The following is a 12,827-nucleotide window of genomic DNA, read 5'->3' as shown; positions in this document are numbered from 1 at the left end:
ATATCCCCTTGGAGGAGGATGGGTGGAGGACAAGATAAGGAATGACTGCCTCATCTGGTTTTAACGATTGACCCATTAACAGAAGGCACCTGCCCCTGGAGTTACAAGAAAAATATCTTCCAACCAGTTTCAACAGATGAAAATAGAATTACACATTTTTGGTTACATATTGTAACCCAAGACACCTGGGTGAATGCTGAGGCAAGAGCAGTAGCCCCAAACCAGCAAGGTAAATGATGGTATGTGGAGCTATGAAAACCTCGGAGTTTGATGACAAAATTAAAAGTTGTAATGCTTGTACTATTTATCCTTACAATACTACTTATAATGCCAAGCATCAGTAGAAGAAACACTCATTAGGTGTAGGGGACATCTGGCATTTACAAGGACGTTGTAAGCATGCTGGGCTATAAAAATAGTTACTACTTCTGGGTTAATGGAATGCGCTTGCATACAGTAATGCAGAAGTGAATACAAAGCCTTTAGGATTTCACTGTAATTAAAGTTCTGTGGGGTTTTTGGCAGTACATACAGAAACTACACACATGAGGTGGAAAGGGGTTGCATATTGTATGTCTCTTTTGCAACACTGAATTTGATGCTCTTTGGAAATTGATGCAACCAGCATACCATCTTTAACAAATGGGAATCAGGTGTGAAGTATTCAGCATGCATTTATCTAGTAAATTTAACTCCCTCTTGTGCTATGACAGAAGCATAGCAAATGTTGGGCTGTCTTTCAGAGCTATAAAGGCATTTCACAAGAAAATGTATGCAGTGTGATATGCGTTTTCTAGCATATTAGTGAGTTCTGTTGAACAAAAGAAGGGAGATCCATGCAAAAGGATGCACGTTAACATAAACTGGCAGTATTTATGAAAGAAAAGGTGAAAGGTAAGATTACTGAGATGCTTTGTCATTCCTGGCACTATCACAAGACAATTTAGATTCCTTCTTGGCGAAGTTATGTTGGGTTGAAGGAGGAGCACAGACAATTTTGAATGATATATCTTCAGAGGGATGATGGCCCTAAGTGTGAAGAAAAGAAATCCTGCCCAGATCAGTCTTAAGCCACCATTATTCAGCAGCCACACAGACAGACTGGGGAGGGTGCTGTTCATTCTGGCTTTTCCATCTGGTTGTGAAATTCTGTTGTTAAGAAAGCTTTTTCTTACGACTTAGCTGTCATGATGAAAGCCAAATAGGCTGAATGTATTTTTAATGCAGCAGAACATCTGAGCTGTTCATCTCATGTATTTCTTCTTCTGAGAAGCGTTTGTTCCCTTTGTCTCTCTGAATATTACTCATTGTTATCTTGCCTTTGGCTAATAGGCAGCAGAAGTTTATAAAGTATTTGCTTCTCCTACAGGAGAAGCAGAGACGCCAGTGGACATGGAGACAATTAGCCTGGACCCAGAAGCTGAGGTAAAGGCAGATTTTTGTCCTTATGGGCATTATACAGTGGGAAGAAAAGATAGGCAAAGGTAAGTATTGAAACTTGGTTAAAAGATGCAATTCTTCTGAAGGTGCTGGCTACCATGATCTTACCTAGAAGTGATTCAGAGCCTTTTAGACTGGAAGTAGAAGTGTTTTATTAGTGATTAGTATCTGAAACATTTTATTCATAATTTAGACTTTTAAATGAAGCATGGAGGCACCAAAAGTGGAGCTATGCTGAAATCATTATTGATAGGCTATGAGCTTCTCTGAGAGTATCTTTAATGAACTGATTGCTTCTGTTAGACTCGTGATTTTTAAGAGGCACAGCTACTTAACCAGCCTTGTGCCTTGGCATTGGCAGTGTCATGAGTCTGTTAGCTGGAGAGTTTTTGAGCTTGGGTGGTGAAATGCTCTATTTCTCTTTCATTGCCTGACATGCAAAACTGGAACATCTGGGGCTGGACAGCACAGATGTGAAATGGAACACCTGATTGCCAGTGCACACTTAATGTTCACAGAACTATCAGTGAACTGTCAGTGGCTCCTGTTCATCTGAGGCCTAGAGCTGGAAATAGCAAGGCGTGTTCTCTTTAAGCCCTTGCAAAATGGGTAAGAGAATTTTGTGCAACACTTTATTCATACTAGACAGCAGAATTTGTCTCAGTAAATTCAGAATTTACTGCAAAAGGTTTCAAATTTTGGTGAAGCAATGCTCAGCCTAAGGAAAAGGCTGAAGCCTTTTGGCTGATACTGACTTTGCAGTGGTCAAGCTTAGGCCGAGTGCTTCACCTGTGGTGGTAAAATGTGCTGAACCGAATTGTCACCCTTCTTTGAGGGGAAGATTTACTGAGTCACATATTTTATAAGAATAATTTTTCTTAGAACGAAGTACCAGATTGCTCTTGGAAGAGTGTTTTGAAACAACTGCTGAGTCCCTCCATTTCTCTTTCAGGATGTTGACTTGAATCATTTCCGAATTGGAAAGATTGAAGGGTTTGAGGTGCTCAAGAAAGTCAAGGTAACAGCCTTAAGAAATATAGGATGCCTTTTGTAACTGGAGATTTTGCATATATAACCCATGAGAGGACAGATACAGGAGTCTCTTTTTGGTTGAGATCTTAATGAATTCACCTAATGTTTAACTGAAGGAGGTAGTGTTCACCCATTTGTCAAGTAGAAATAAAAATCCTGGAGTTGTGTATAACAATTTTGGAAGTGGGTGAGAGACAACGTATCAGGGCTCATTCTAAGACTTAAATTCTGTACTTGTACCACAGGCTCAACATAGAAAAAAGTAGATTGGAAAGGACCTCTGGGGATCTCTAGTAAACCTAGCAGAGCATGGTCCTTTTAGAGAACATTGTTTAAAAAACAACAAAGCAATCAATAAACAAACCCCAACCAAACTTACTGAGGAGAAAAACACCAACCTTATTGTCCATATGCCAAAATCCATTACGTGTTGTCATTCATGACCATTTTCCTGTTTGTTTTTAAACTTTTCCTCAACTGCTAGACTCTCTGTCTCCGTCAGAATTTGATTAAGCGCATTGAGAACCTGGAGCAGTTGCAGACCTTGCGAGAACTGGATCTCTATGACAATCAAATTCGGAAGATTGAGAACTTGGAATCTCTGGTGGAACTTGAGTGAGTCCAGGGGAATCACCAGAATTAGGTTGAGGGTGATTTGCCACTCACTGAGTCAATCATGCTGTACGTACTTATTCTCATATTATTACCCAGGCCTTCCTCATGATTAATTTGGGTGCTCTGTGAAGAATAATGCTTGTTCTCCATTAATATTTAACCTGTGGAGTAAACTAGTTTCGTTATCCTGAAGCTCATGAGGAACACTCAGCTGGAAATTAAATGTGTGCTGTATAAGGCAGTGAGGGTGATAGGTGGTTGCAGCTTCTCTGCAGGTGTGGAAGCGCTCAGGCACTTCTTGCTCTTGGCAGTGAGACTGCATATAACAAATTTTTATTCCTGAAAAAAAATACAGTCAGGTGAGATTAGCACTTTTTTTATTGAAGGGTGTTAGGGAAGCAATGGTGGTTTTCCCAGTTTCTGGCACTTGTCTGTGATCATTCTGGAGATATATTACGAAACTTCTCCCACTGGGGCAGGGAGGACTGACCTACTTCTCACAGTCGTAACTGCTTCATACTTATGGGAGGCCTTGACATTGTCCTGTCAGAGGCAGATCGTGTAGGCACATGGCTTTCCCAAGGGATATGCAGTACTGAAGATTGGCTTCCTCCCACAGTGGCAGCTCCATGTCTGGGCAAAATGATGGCTATCTTCTGCATGTGGCAGATCAGTTTTGTTTTGTTTCTCCTAGCGCACTATAGAAGTACTTTGAAAGTTATATTTGCTGTCATTTCTGGTAAAAAGAAATGATGCTTATTACTCTTAACTTCAAAGCCTAGTGAAGTGCTTGGTCTGTGCAACTAGTGAGGTTCCCCCCAGTTTACAAGTGCCTCTTCCAGAGTGATCCATGCCCAATGGACTGAAGAGACCTTTGTTGTTGTTTTTTTTGCCTTAGGATCCTGGACATCTCCTTTAACATTCTGCGACACATTGAAGGACTAGATCGGCTTACCCAACTTAAAAAACTCTTCCTTGTCAACAACAAAATCGGCAAAATTGAGAATTTGAGCAACTTGCAGATGCTACATATGTTAGAGTTGGGATCCAATCGAATTCGGGTAGGCTTGCTCTAAAAGGTGTTTTGAGCTCTTTGGCTTGGATTAGCATTTTCTGAAAGTGCACTTCATTGACTCTAACTGCAGTTTTGTTCTTTTTATTGTTCCAGTCAGTTAGTGTGTAATTGCCTCTTGCTGTGCCTGCTGGATCCTTTAATTACATATGCATATGGTGCCTGGCTACTAAATTATTATTTATGAATTCGTATCTGTATTGATCTCATGCATCCTCTATGTGTTGCCTTTTGCAGAAGACAGTTTCTTCCTGCTAGAGAGTCAAGCCTGTCAAAACTAGAAATTGCTGTTCTCTTTTACCTTACTAGAGGTTGGCACTGTGTCGATAAAACCTACTGAATGCAAATTTAATTCTAGTTTGATTTCCCTGTGTAGTGGATAACCTGCTACGTCAGTTAGTCTCACTTAGAAAAAATCTTTTTGTGAGGCTTTGCTCTGAAATGCATCAAAACCTTGGTACTATACTGCTGGTTACTCTTTTTTTCTCTCCTTTTTTTTTTTTTAAATTGTGCAGTTTGCAACGTTTTAAATTTAGATGATCTAAAATATGTGCCGCTTAAAGGGATGCAGGTATGAGTAGGCTTCCCCTGTCCTTAAGGTACGCTTTTCTGCATTTTGGCCAATTTGTAAGAGAACTGATGAAACAGATGACACAAAAGACTTTCAACCTGCAAATTTAAACTATTAATTTTCTTAGAAATTTTTTCCATTTTAGAAAACATTTGTAACAAACGAGTGCATTTCAATCTGAAAATTTTCTAAGTTGGTGTCCACCATTTACAATCTCTGAAAACTTAGTTGTTATGCTGAGAGAGCAAATTAGGAAAAGAACTGTTTGTCCTCTGAATTTGAAGCCTTTTGGAAGCACACTTCTCTTTCGAGAAGAGAAGGAAGTCTCAGCTATTACAAATAGCCTTTTAAGTCAGAATATGTACTGCTTTCATGAACTGGAAAAATAGTATTTTGCTCCTAAGCTAAACTAGATGGAATTATTTTCCATCCAAAGGAATTTCTACTTTGGAAATGGAATTACTTAGGAGAAATAGATCTAGAGTGTGAGAAAATCAGCCAGATCACATGAGTGATTAGGAACTTTAGAGCTTGCACAGGATGGGGTAGCGTGGGTTAGAGATAGAGGTGCACTTTCCTTTATTCAGAAACATTGATCCTTACATTTCAAAAACTGGATTAAACAAAACTGTACTCGATTCCTCTTCCTTCCTTTACACTTGGACAGCTAAATGTGCGTGCATACCCACAGTAATCTTAAGTGGTGCTAGGAATCAGTGACCTGTCTTATCAGCACTATTAATCTCTGAAACTCTGTCAGGCAAGAAGGATGTGGAGAAGCCAAGGTATCACAAGGCAGTTGAGCACAAATGCACAGCTGTGTGTATATCTCTCTCTATAACTGTCCTTCTGTAAACTGAAGTCTGTTCTTAAAATTGTCTCTTTTAACAGCGCTTTCTTTTGAATTAAGAGGCTTTCCGCTGAGTGAAAAAAGGGGGTATCTTCTGTTTATAGGAGATATTTTAAGTCCACCCTGTTTTCCTTTTCTTGCCCTTTCTTTTCTCTTTTTGTGCCTGCTGATGCCTTTTCCTTTGTAAGTAAAGAATATGGTTCTTCCTGATGCTTCACAGAGATCCTTATTTTCTCTGACTGAAGGCTGAACTCAAGACTTAAACTAGTATAGTGTATGTGTTCTGCCAGTAGCATGTATATTTAAAACACGTATGTCACTTAAATTGCTACGTGTATGTTTTGCCAGTAGTGTCACTATATAGCCAGTAGTTAACTATATTAACACATGCACCCATGAGATGTTGCTTATGACATAGAAATCGTTGTCCAGAGAAGCTGAACAGCTTCCTTCTGACTGTGTTATGTAGTCACTGATGGTCAGGACCAAATCCGCAAATTGTATTTTCTCCTGCCAGATTCTCTTTCCATTTACTAGTTACAGACTTTTCTTGCTTCACAGATGAGTATGTCCTGACCTGGATACAGCTCATGGCCAAAAAAAAATGTCGCTTTTAGTGCTCTCTGAGCGTTTTCTTTCTCTGCTCTTGCTGCCTGTACAGTGAAGGCAACAGCCACGACAAAGTCACAGAATCACAGAATGTCAGGGGTTGGAAGGGACCTCTGAAGATCATCTAGTCCAACCTTCATCCCAGCATACCTAACCACTACACCATAGCCTCAAGTGCTAGATCTACTTTTTTTTTTTTTTTTTGATGGGACTCTTGCTGAAAGTCAGCAAATAGTGCCACAAGCCAGCTGGCACACTGGCAGTGGTTTGCTGTCACTTAACTCTGCTCTTGGGTCGCAAGGAAGGCGCTACTTCATGTGCGCTTTGTGTGTGGAATTGGCAGGCTTGTGTTTCTCAGGAGTGCAGCTCCATGGGTCAAGGCTATAAAACACCAACCACATCTACAGTTTGGAGTTTGCATCAAGTCAGTAACACTGTCTCCTGTGGTCATTTTGCAGGCAATTGAAAATATCGACAGCTTGGCTAATCTTGACAGTCTGTTCCTTGGAAAGAATAAAATCACTAAGCTACAGAACTTGGATGCGCTTACAAATTTGACTGTGCTCAGTATACAGGTATGGATTGTACTTTGTACTGTTTTGTACAGCCCTGGTTATGTGAACCACCTTGTAATCTATGATAAGGTCTTCTGAATTAACAGTCTTCGTTGTCTGAGTCTAACTCCTGTGTTGGAAGAAAGTGTGGCAGTCTCTGTGCTGTCTTTGCTCATCCTTTCATACTAGATGAGATTGACAGACGCTGATAAAATGATAAAAGCAATGTTTGATTTTTATGCAAGAGAGAACACGAAATAGATGTTATCACTCATTTCTTTCATGAAAAACTGTTTCCTATTATATTACAATAACATCAAATGAGCTATGCCAGGGAAGCTATTATAATGGCAGTGGGCTCAGTGGTCACTACCTTCTTCCTGAAGCGGGAAGAAGTGTGAATAAGCCTGTGCTAAATGACATCTGTCCTTATGGACAGCTTATGGAAAGTTTCCTCATTTTTAAAAGGTGGAATTAAAAGATATTCACCTAATTTATTCCATTGAGTCTGCTTTTGATAAGAAAGGCACGTTCCCTACGTGGTGTAGTACCTGTATGCGTCATCATTCTATAGGACATACAGAATTGCCTACAGAAGGGTGTATTGGCACTGAAATGTTGTAACTTCCTTTCTGGCCATTCCGTTAAAAAGACCTACAAAATGAATGCTGGACTTACTGTTCTTAAAGACACCAAGTGGAAAACTTCCAGGCTACAACTTTTGATGGGAAGGTTGAAGTCTGATTCTTCTAAAATTAGAGACTTTGGCTTCTATGGAACTTCCTTGTGTATAGAGATAAAAGAAGTTGAGCTCATGAGATCAGTTTTGACCAAAGCAGACTGTTTTCCCCTTCCCATCCATACTTCAGAGAAATGCTTTTTCTCCAATAACTCATTTGGGTTTGGGTTTTTTAGAGCGGACTTAAAACTGCTATTACACTTTCAGAATAACCGTCTGACCAAGATTGAGGGGCTGCAAAGCTTGGTGAATTTGCGCGAGTTGTACCTCAGCCACAACGGCATTGAAGTCATCGAGGGACTGGAGAACAATGTGAGCAGGCTCTTGCTAGCTGACAGAGTTGTTGCCCTAAGCTGCTCCTGTTAGTGGCTGTGCTTTTTTTGAAGTTTCTGTTCCTCACCTTCTCCAGTTACATGTGGGGTCCCGAGTCTCTTGAAAAGACTACAAAGATCCAAGTATTTGTTATGTTAGAACATCTTGCATGGATGAAGCTCCTCCAAACCTTTTCTAGTAGAATTGTTTTCATTACCTGAGGAGGGGAGGCGCAAGATGTGATTAATGCAGCAGCCTGGCTAATTTTCAGCAGTGAGAACGCTGATGGCCACAGCTGGCTGTCTTTGCTGCAGCCTTTCAGAAACCAATTTGTAAATAAGCATAAGTTGTCCTTTCCAGTAGGACAACAACTGGAGTAAGAGAGACAAGCCATGGCATGTGGCTTGCCTTTGTGTCAGTATACGTTTTTAGATTTTTGGATGGGATTGATTTCACAGAAGCCTGTAGCATTTTCATTTTCACCCAACAGTAGATGGCATTGTCAGAGACAAACTGGAACTTAGTTGGCTGTGTGCAAGGCAGAAAAAAACACTTTCTCTAAAACTGTTGAGTTACCTGTTGCAAAAAGGTTGTTCAACTCTGATGCTTGAGAGGACATTTCTGATCTGATTTTTAATCGATTCTTCCTCTTAATGTGCTATGAGGAAAGCTCACTTTTTAGGAGCCCTTGGTTGGCAATTGCCATCAGGCCAGTAATTGGTTTCATTTTTGTCACATGGCTTCTGGGAGGTCAGTAATCCAGCTTAATCAGAAACAGTCTTCATTGCAGTGAGAGTTCTTGTGCTGCATGTAAGCAGCTGGCAATAACGTGTCTTTGATTCTATGACAGTTTCCAACTCTGGGCCTGAAAAAAGTGGACAGAAGATGAAATGCAGTCTGGTCTAATGTTTTTGTGTTTGTTTGTCTAGAACAAACTCACAATGCTGGACATTGCATCCAACAGAATCAAGAAGATTGAAAATATCAGTCACCTGACAGAGCTGCAGGAGTTCTGGGTAAGCACTGGATGGAGTTGTTTGTGGAAATGTCTGTACAACGGTGAAGGAAACCCTTCTGATGGGGAGCAGTGAGAGGGTGGTGTGCATATATATCTTGGAGTAAACACTCATTCTAGTGATAAACTTTAATTGACAGTTTGCATAGATATATGATGGTTTCCTCTATGGAAGGAGTTCACCTTAAAAAATTCTTTGCAGGGCTTTGCTTAGTGGTAAGGAACCTGTCTCTACCTAGGAAATAGGCCCTGCCCTCACACTTGTCATGGTTATGAAACAGCCCTAGCGTGTCCTGTTTTTTCAGATCTCAACTTCATTTATGGGAGCATAATAGTGTAATGGGGGAAGCTGATACTGTCTTACCACTGTACCAGAGCACAGTACCTGTGTAGTCATTTGACCCTGGCTGGCAGCCAGCTGCCCACCACAGCTGTTCTATCACTCCCCCTCTTCAACTAGACAGGGGAGAGAAAATATAACACAGAGCTCATGGGTCGACATAAGGACAGGGAGATCTCTCATCAGTTACCGTCGTGGGCAAAACAGACTACTTGCGGAAATTAATTGAATTTATCACCAATCAAATTAGAGAAGGGCAATGAGAAATAAACCAAATCTTAAAAATACCTTCCCTCCTCCCCTTCTTCCTGGGCTTAACTTTACTCCTGATTCCTCCACCTCCTCCCCTCAAGCAGCAGAGGGGGCCAGGGAATGGAGGTTGTGGTCAGTTCATTAGATGTTTCTACTGCGCCTTGTTCCTCAGGGCTAGGACATCTCACTCTTCCTCTGCTCCAGCATGGGGTCTCTATCACTGGAAACCATTCTTTACAAACTTTCTCCAATGTGAGTCCTTTCCACAAGGGAGTTCTTCACAAACTGCCCCAACATGAGTTCTTTCCCATGGGGTGCAGTCCTTCAGGAGCGAACTGCTCCAATGTGAGCCTGCCCGCAGGGTCACAAGTCCTGCCAGCTAGCCTGTTCTGATGTTGGCTCCTCTCCATGGGCTACAGGTTCTAGCAGGAGCCTGCTCCAGCATGGGCTTCCCATGGGGTTACACACCACAACCTAGTGGAACCTCTGCTCTCGTGCCTGGAGCACACTCCCCCACCTTCTTCACTGACCTTGGTGTCTTCACATGTTCTCAACTACCCCATAGCAGAAGCTACCCCATAGCGCCCCTGCTACCAAAACCTGGCCACACACACCAAATACAACCTGGTTAGAGCCAAGCTTTTAGGTTCATGTTGTAAATATGAAGAAAATGAAGCCATCCTCTGGTTTACTTATATTCCTATGAGGTAGATAACTGTTTAGAGTTCCTTCTTTTTCCTTCTGGCACCCTAAATAGCTAAGCCCTTTGTCATTCTTAAGTCTGGTCAGGAAATATGCAGACACCCCCTCCTGAAACATCAGTACCCTGCCATATTTGGGAGCTGTGTACAAATCTGTTCGTTTGGGGGAAGAAGCAGCTGATGTTCATGAGCCGGCATGTGCTTTAGCTTGTAGAGTTTCTGCATGTTAAGGCTTTGAATAATTGTGTTGTTTAATGTCTGTCATTTGGAGTTCAGTTATTTAAACTATTAGGCAGAGGCTGAGATAAAAGAAGTGGAAAGCCTCTGCAAATGAAAGAAAGCTAGAGCCTGGAGTTAGGCTACTTGGACCATTTTTGTCATCTTGCAGTGTGGCTATGCCTCTTCTGTAAGGAACTCTTTAAATAGTAGGAGCTGAGAAGCACATTAAACATGTTTTGGGTGGTAAAAATGAGATGGTGCAGTGTGGGTGGAATGGGACCTGTCATGATCCTTTGCAATTTCCTTCAGTCGTCATCTTTGCTGTTGCTCTACTTAATAGAAGTAGGCATTGCTCAGCTCTTCCCACTCATTTTACAGAAGGTAAAGGGAAGATCCTAGTGTCATTAGACTTCCTTTGAAAAAGCTTACATGTTAAAGGGTCCTTTGTCAAAGCAGAGCATTGACCAAGATCTGTTAGCTGAACCTGGAAAATGCCACCCTGGCTTTTTTCCAATATAAAGCTGGGTTTTTTTAAAAATTAAGAGTCATGTTTTTGATAAATAGCAGGGCAGAATTTTCTTTGATTTCTTTGAACTGTTGCATCTAATAATTTATATTTTCACTGACTGTAGAGTTTAAGCCACATAAAGTCCTTTAACAGTTTAAGGAAGCAGAATTTCAAATCTTAGATACTGTTGGAATCTTCTAACAGTTTCACAGTACCACCTCCCCAGTGGAGGGACTGAGACACCTGAGGGTCAAGTTACTTGGCTGAAGTAACATTGTGATGAGCTGTAGCAGAATGACAAAGCTAGAAAGTTTTTTTTGACGTCTTAGTTCAGGATCTTAACTACAAAGACATTTTCAACACTGGCAGTCGCAATGACAAAGCAGATTTCTTTCACAGAGCTAGTTGGAGGGAGGCAGCTGGAGAAAACAAAGCTGTTTATCTGCCACACAGCAAACAGGATGCACACTTTTCAGTTTGCCATGGGTGCCTGATGTGAGGAAGAACAGTTGAGGGGGGCCAGAGCCAATCCATGGATTTTTTTTCTTTTTATTTTAAAGGCACTATTGCAGTAGTGACTGCCTCTGTATCCAAAAGCAGACTGCAGTCTCTAGGTTGGACAGCATGTGGCCACCTTGTACACTTTGCTTGCTTGCCAGTCAGTTGAAGCATCATCCCCTTGCATGGGGATTCATTTGCAGTGCCAACAGGGAGGCAGCTCTTGGGCTGACAGGAGGTGAACCTGAATCAGTAAGCTTCATGCTTTCTCCAGAGTACAGAAACAGTTTTTGTGGGGAGGTGACGTAAAGGGGAGAGGAAAATGACATTTTTCACATCAGTTAACGTTTCCTGGGAAGTCATGAAAATGAAGATAGATGTCACAGTGGAACAAAATCTTGATATCAGTATTACCCTTAAATGAAGAGTGTATCGGCTGGGACACTATTCTAAAGAGACTTGGTGTCTTGCTGCCTCTTTCCCAGACTACTAGTTGGACTGGATATGCTGTTGGAAGCCCCAGGATAGTGTGGGGAAGGTGGAGATGGTTAGTGAGGCCTGGAGTGTCTGAGAGGAAAGCACATCTTGGAGGTTCTGGGAGGAGAAAGATCATGTAGACAGGGTCATCATCTATGTGTTTGAAGACTGTACAGCATTACTGCCTCTGGGTAGTAGTAATCCTTCTGAGCAGCAGTGGTGTGGCTAGATTCCTGCTAACCAGGCTTAGGTTTGAAGTATCTGTTTGTGTGAGCATGCCTATATGTGCTCTACAGATGAATGATAATCTCGTTGAGAGCTGGAGTGACCTGGATGAGCTGAAAGGAGCAAAGAACCTGGAAACCGTGTATCTGGAGCGAAATCCCTTGCAGAAGGATCCTCAGTACCGGCGCAAAATCATGCTGGCCCTCCCAACTATCCGGCAGATTGATGCCACGTTTGTTCGATTCTGAATCTCCTACTGCCCTCTCACTCTTGCCCTCCTTGGAGAAATGTCCCAGCTGGGTTTTTTATCCACTTACTGTGCCCCAGGTTTTCAGTACACCACCACTCACAAAGCAAATGGTCAATAAAAAGCACTGAACACCAGATCTTGTGTACAATGCACTCATTGTTTTTGAAATGTTGTTATTGTTATTAAATCTTAACACAAGAGACTTGCTTGTGCTTGTGTCTGAAATTTATGAGGGAGGTTTTGCCAGCAAGTCTTTGCAATAGATTGAAGCCACTTGGAGATACTGACTTGGTCACACATCTTGCAGACATCACTTCTGGATCCAGACTCAACAGTGGTCTGTAAAAAGGTGAAAGACAGTGATGGTGTTGATGTGGGGAAGAAGCTTATAGAAACACCCATCCAGGTTATCAGAGACACCTGTGGGGGAATAGGGGGAGGTTAGTCTTTCTGTAGCAATTTTTATGGTTTTTAAATGCAGCTACAAGCTTATTACAGGATTGAGGACAAATAGCTTGAGGTATGAAAGCAGTGTGGGAATGTACATG

The 12,827-nt window shown here is 41.6% G+C and overlaps 1 protein-coding gene across 1 annotated transcript; it reads left to right on the top strand.

Annotated features, from left to right (window-relative positions):
- Positions 1-1,332: 1,332 nt before the first annotated feature.
- On the top strand, positions 1,333-12,481 carry PPP1R7 (protein phosphatase 1, regulatory subunit 7; the record flags this gene model as incomplete). The annotated part of the gene is made up of 8 exons (XM_009877680.1): positions 1,333-1,425; positions 2,393-2,458; positions 2,957-3,087; positions 3,986-4,148; positions 6,648-6,764; positions 7,690-7,794; positions 8,724-8,810; positions 12,101-12,481. Coding segments are annotated over 8 exons (939 nt in total), but the record flags the coding sequence as incomplete, so codon positions are not given.
- Between the last annotated feature and the right edge of the window lie 346 nt (positions 12,482-12,827).

This window comes from Apaloderma vittatum, unplaced genomic scaffold (genome assembly GCF_000703405.1).
Source record: "Apaloderma vittatum isolate BGI_N311 unplaced genomic scaffold, ASM70340v1 scaffold17331, whole genome shotgun sequence".
NCBI classification, from domain to species: domain Eukaryota; kingdom Metazoa; phylum Chordata; class Aves; order Trogoniformes; family Trogonidae; genus Apaloderma; species Apaloderma vittatum.
The sequence above is the reverse complement of the archived record's forward strand: the minus strand, read 5'-3'. Positions and strand labels throughout refer to the sequence as shown.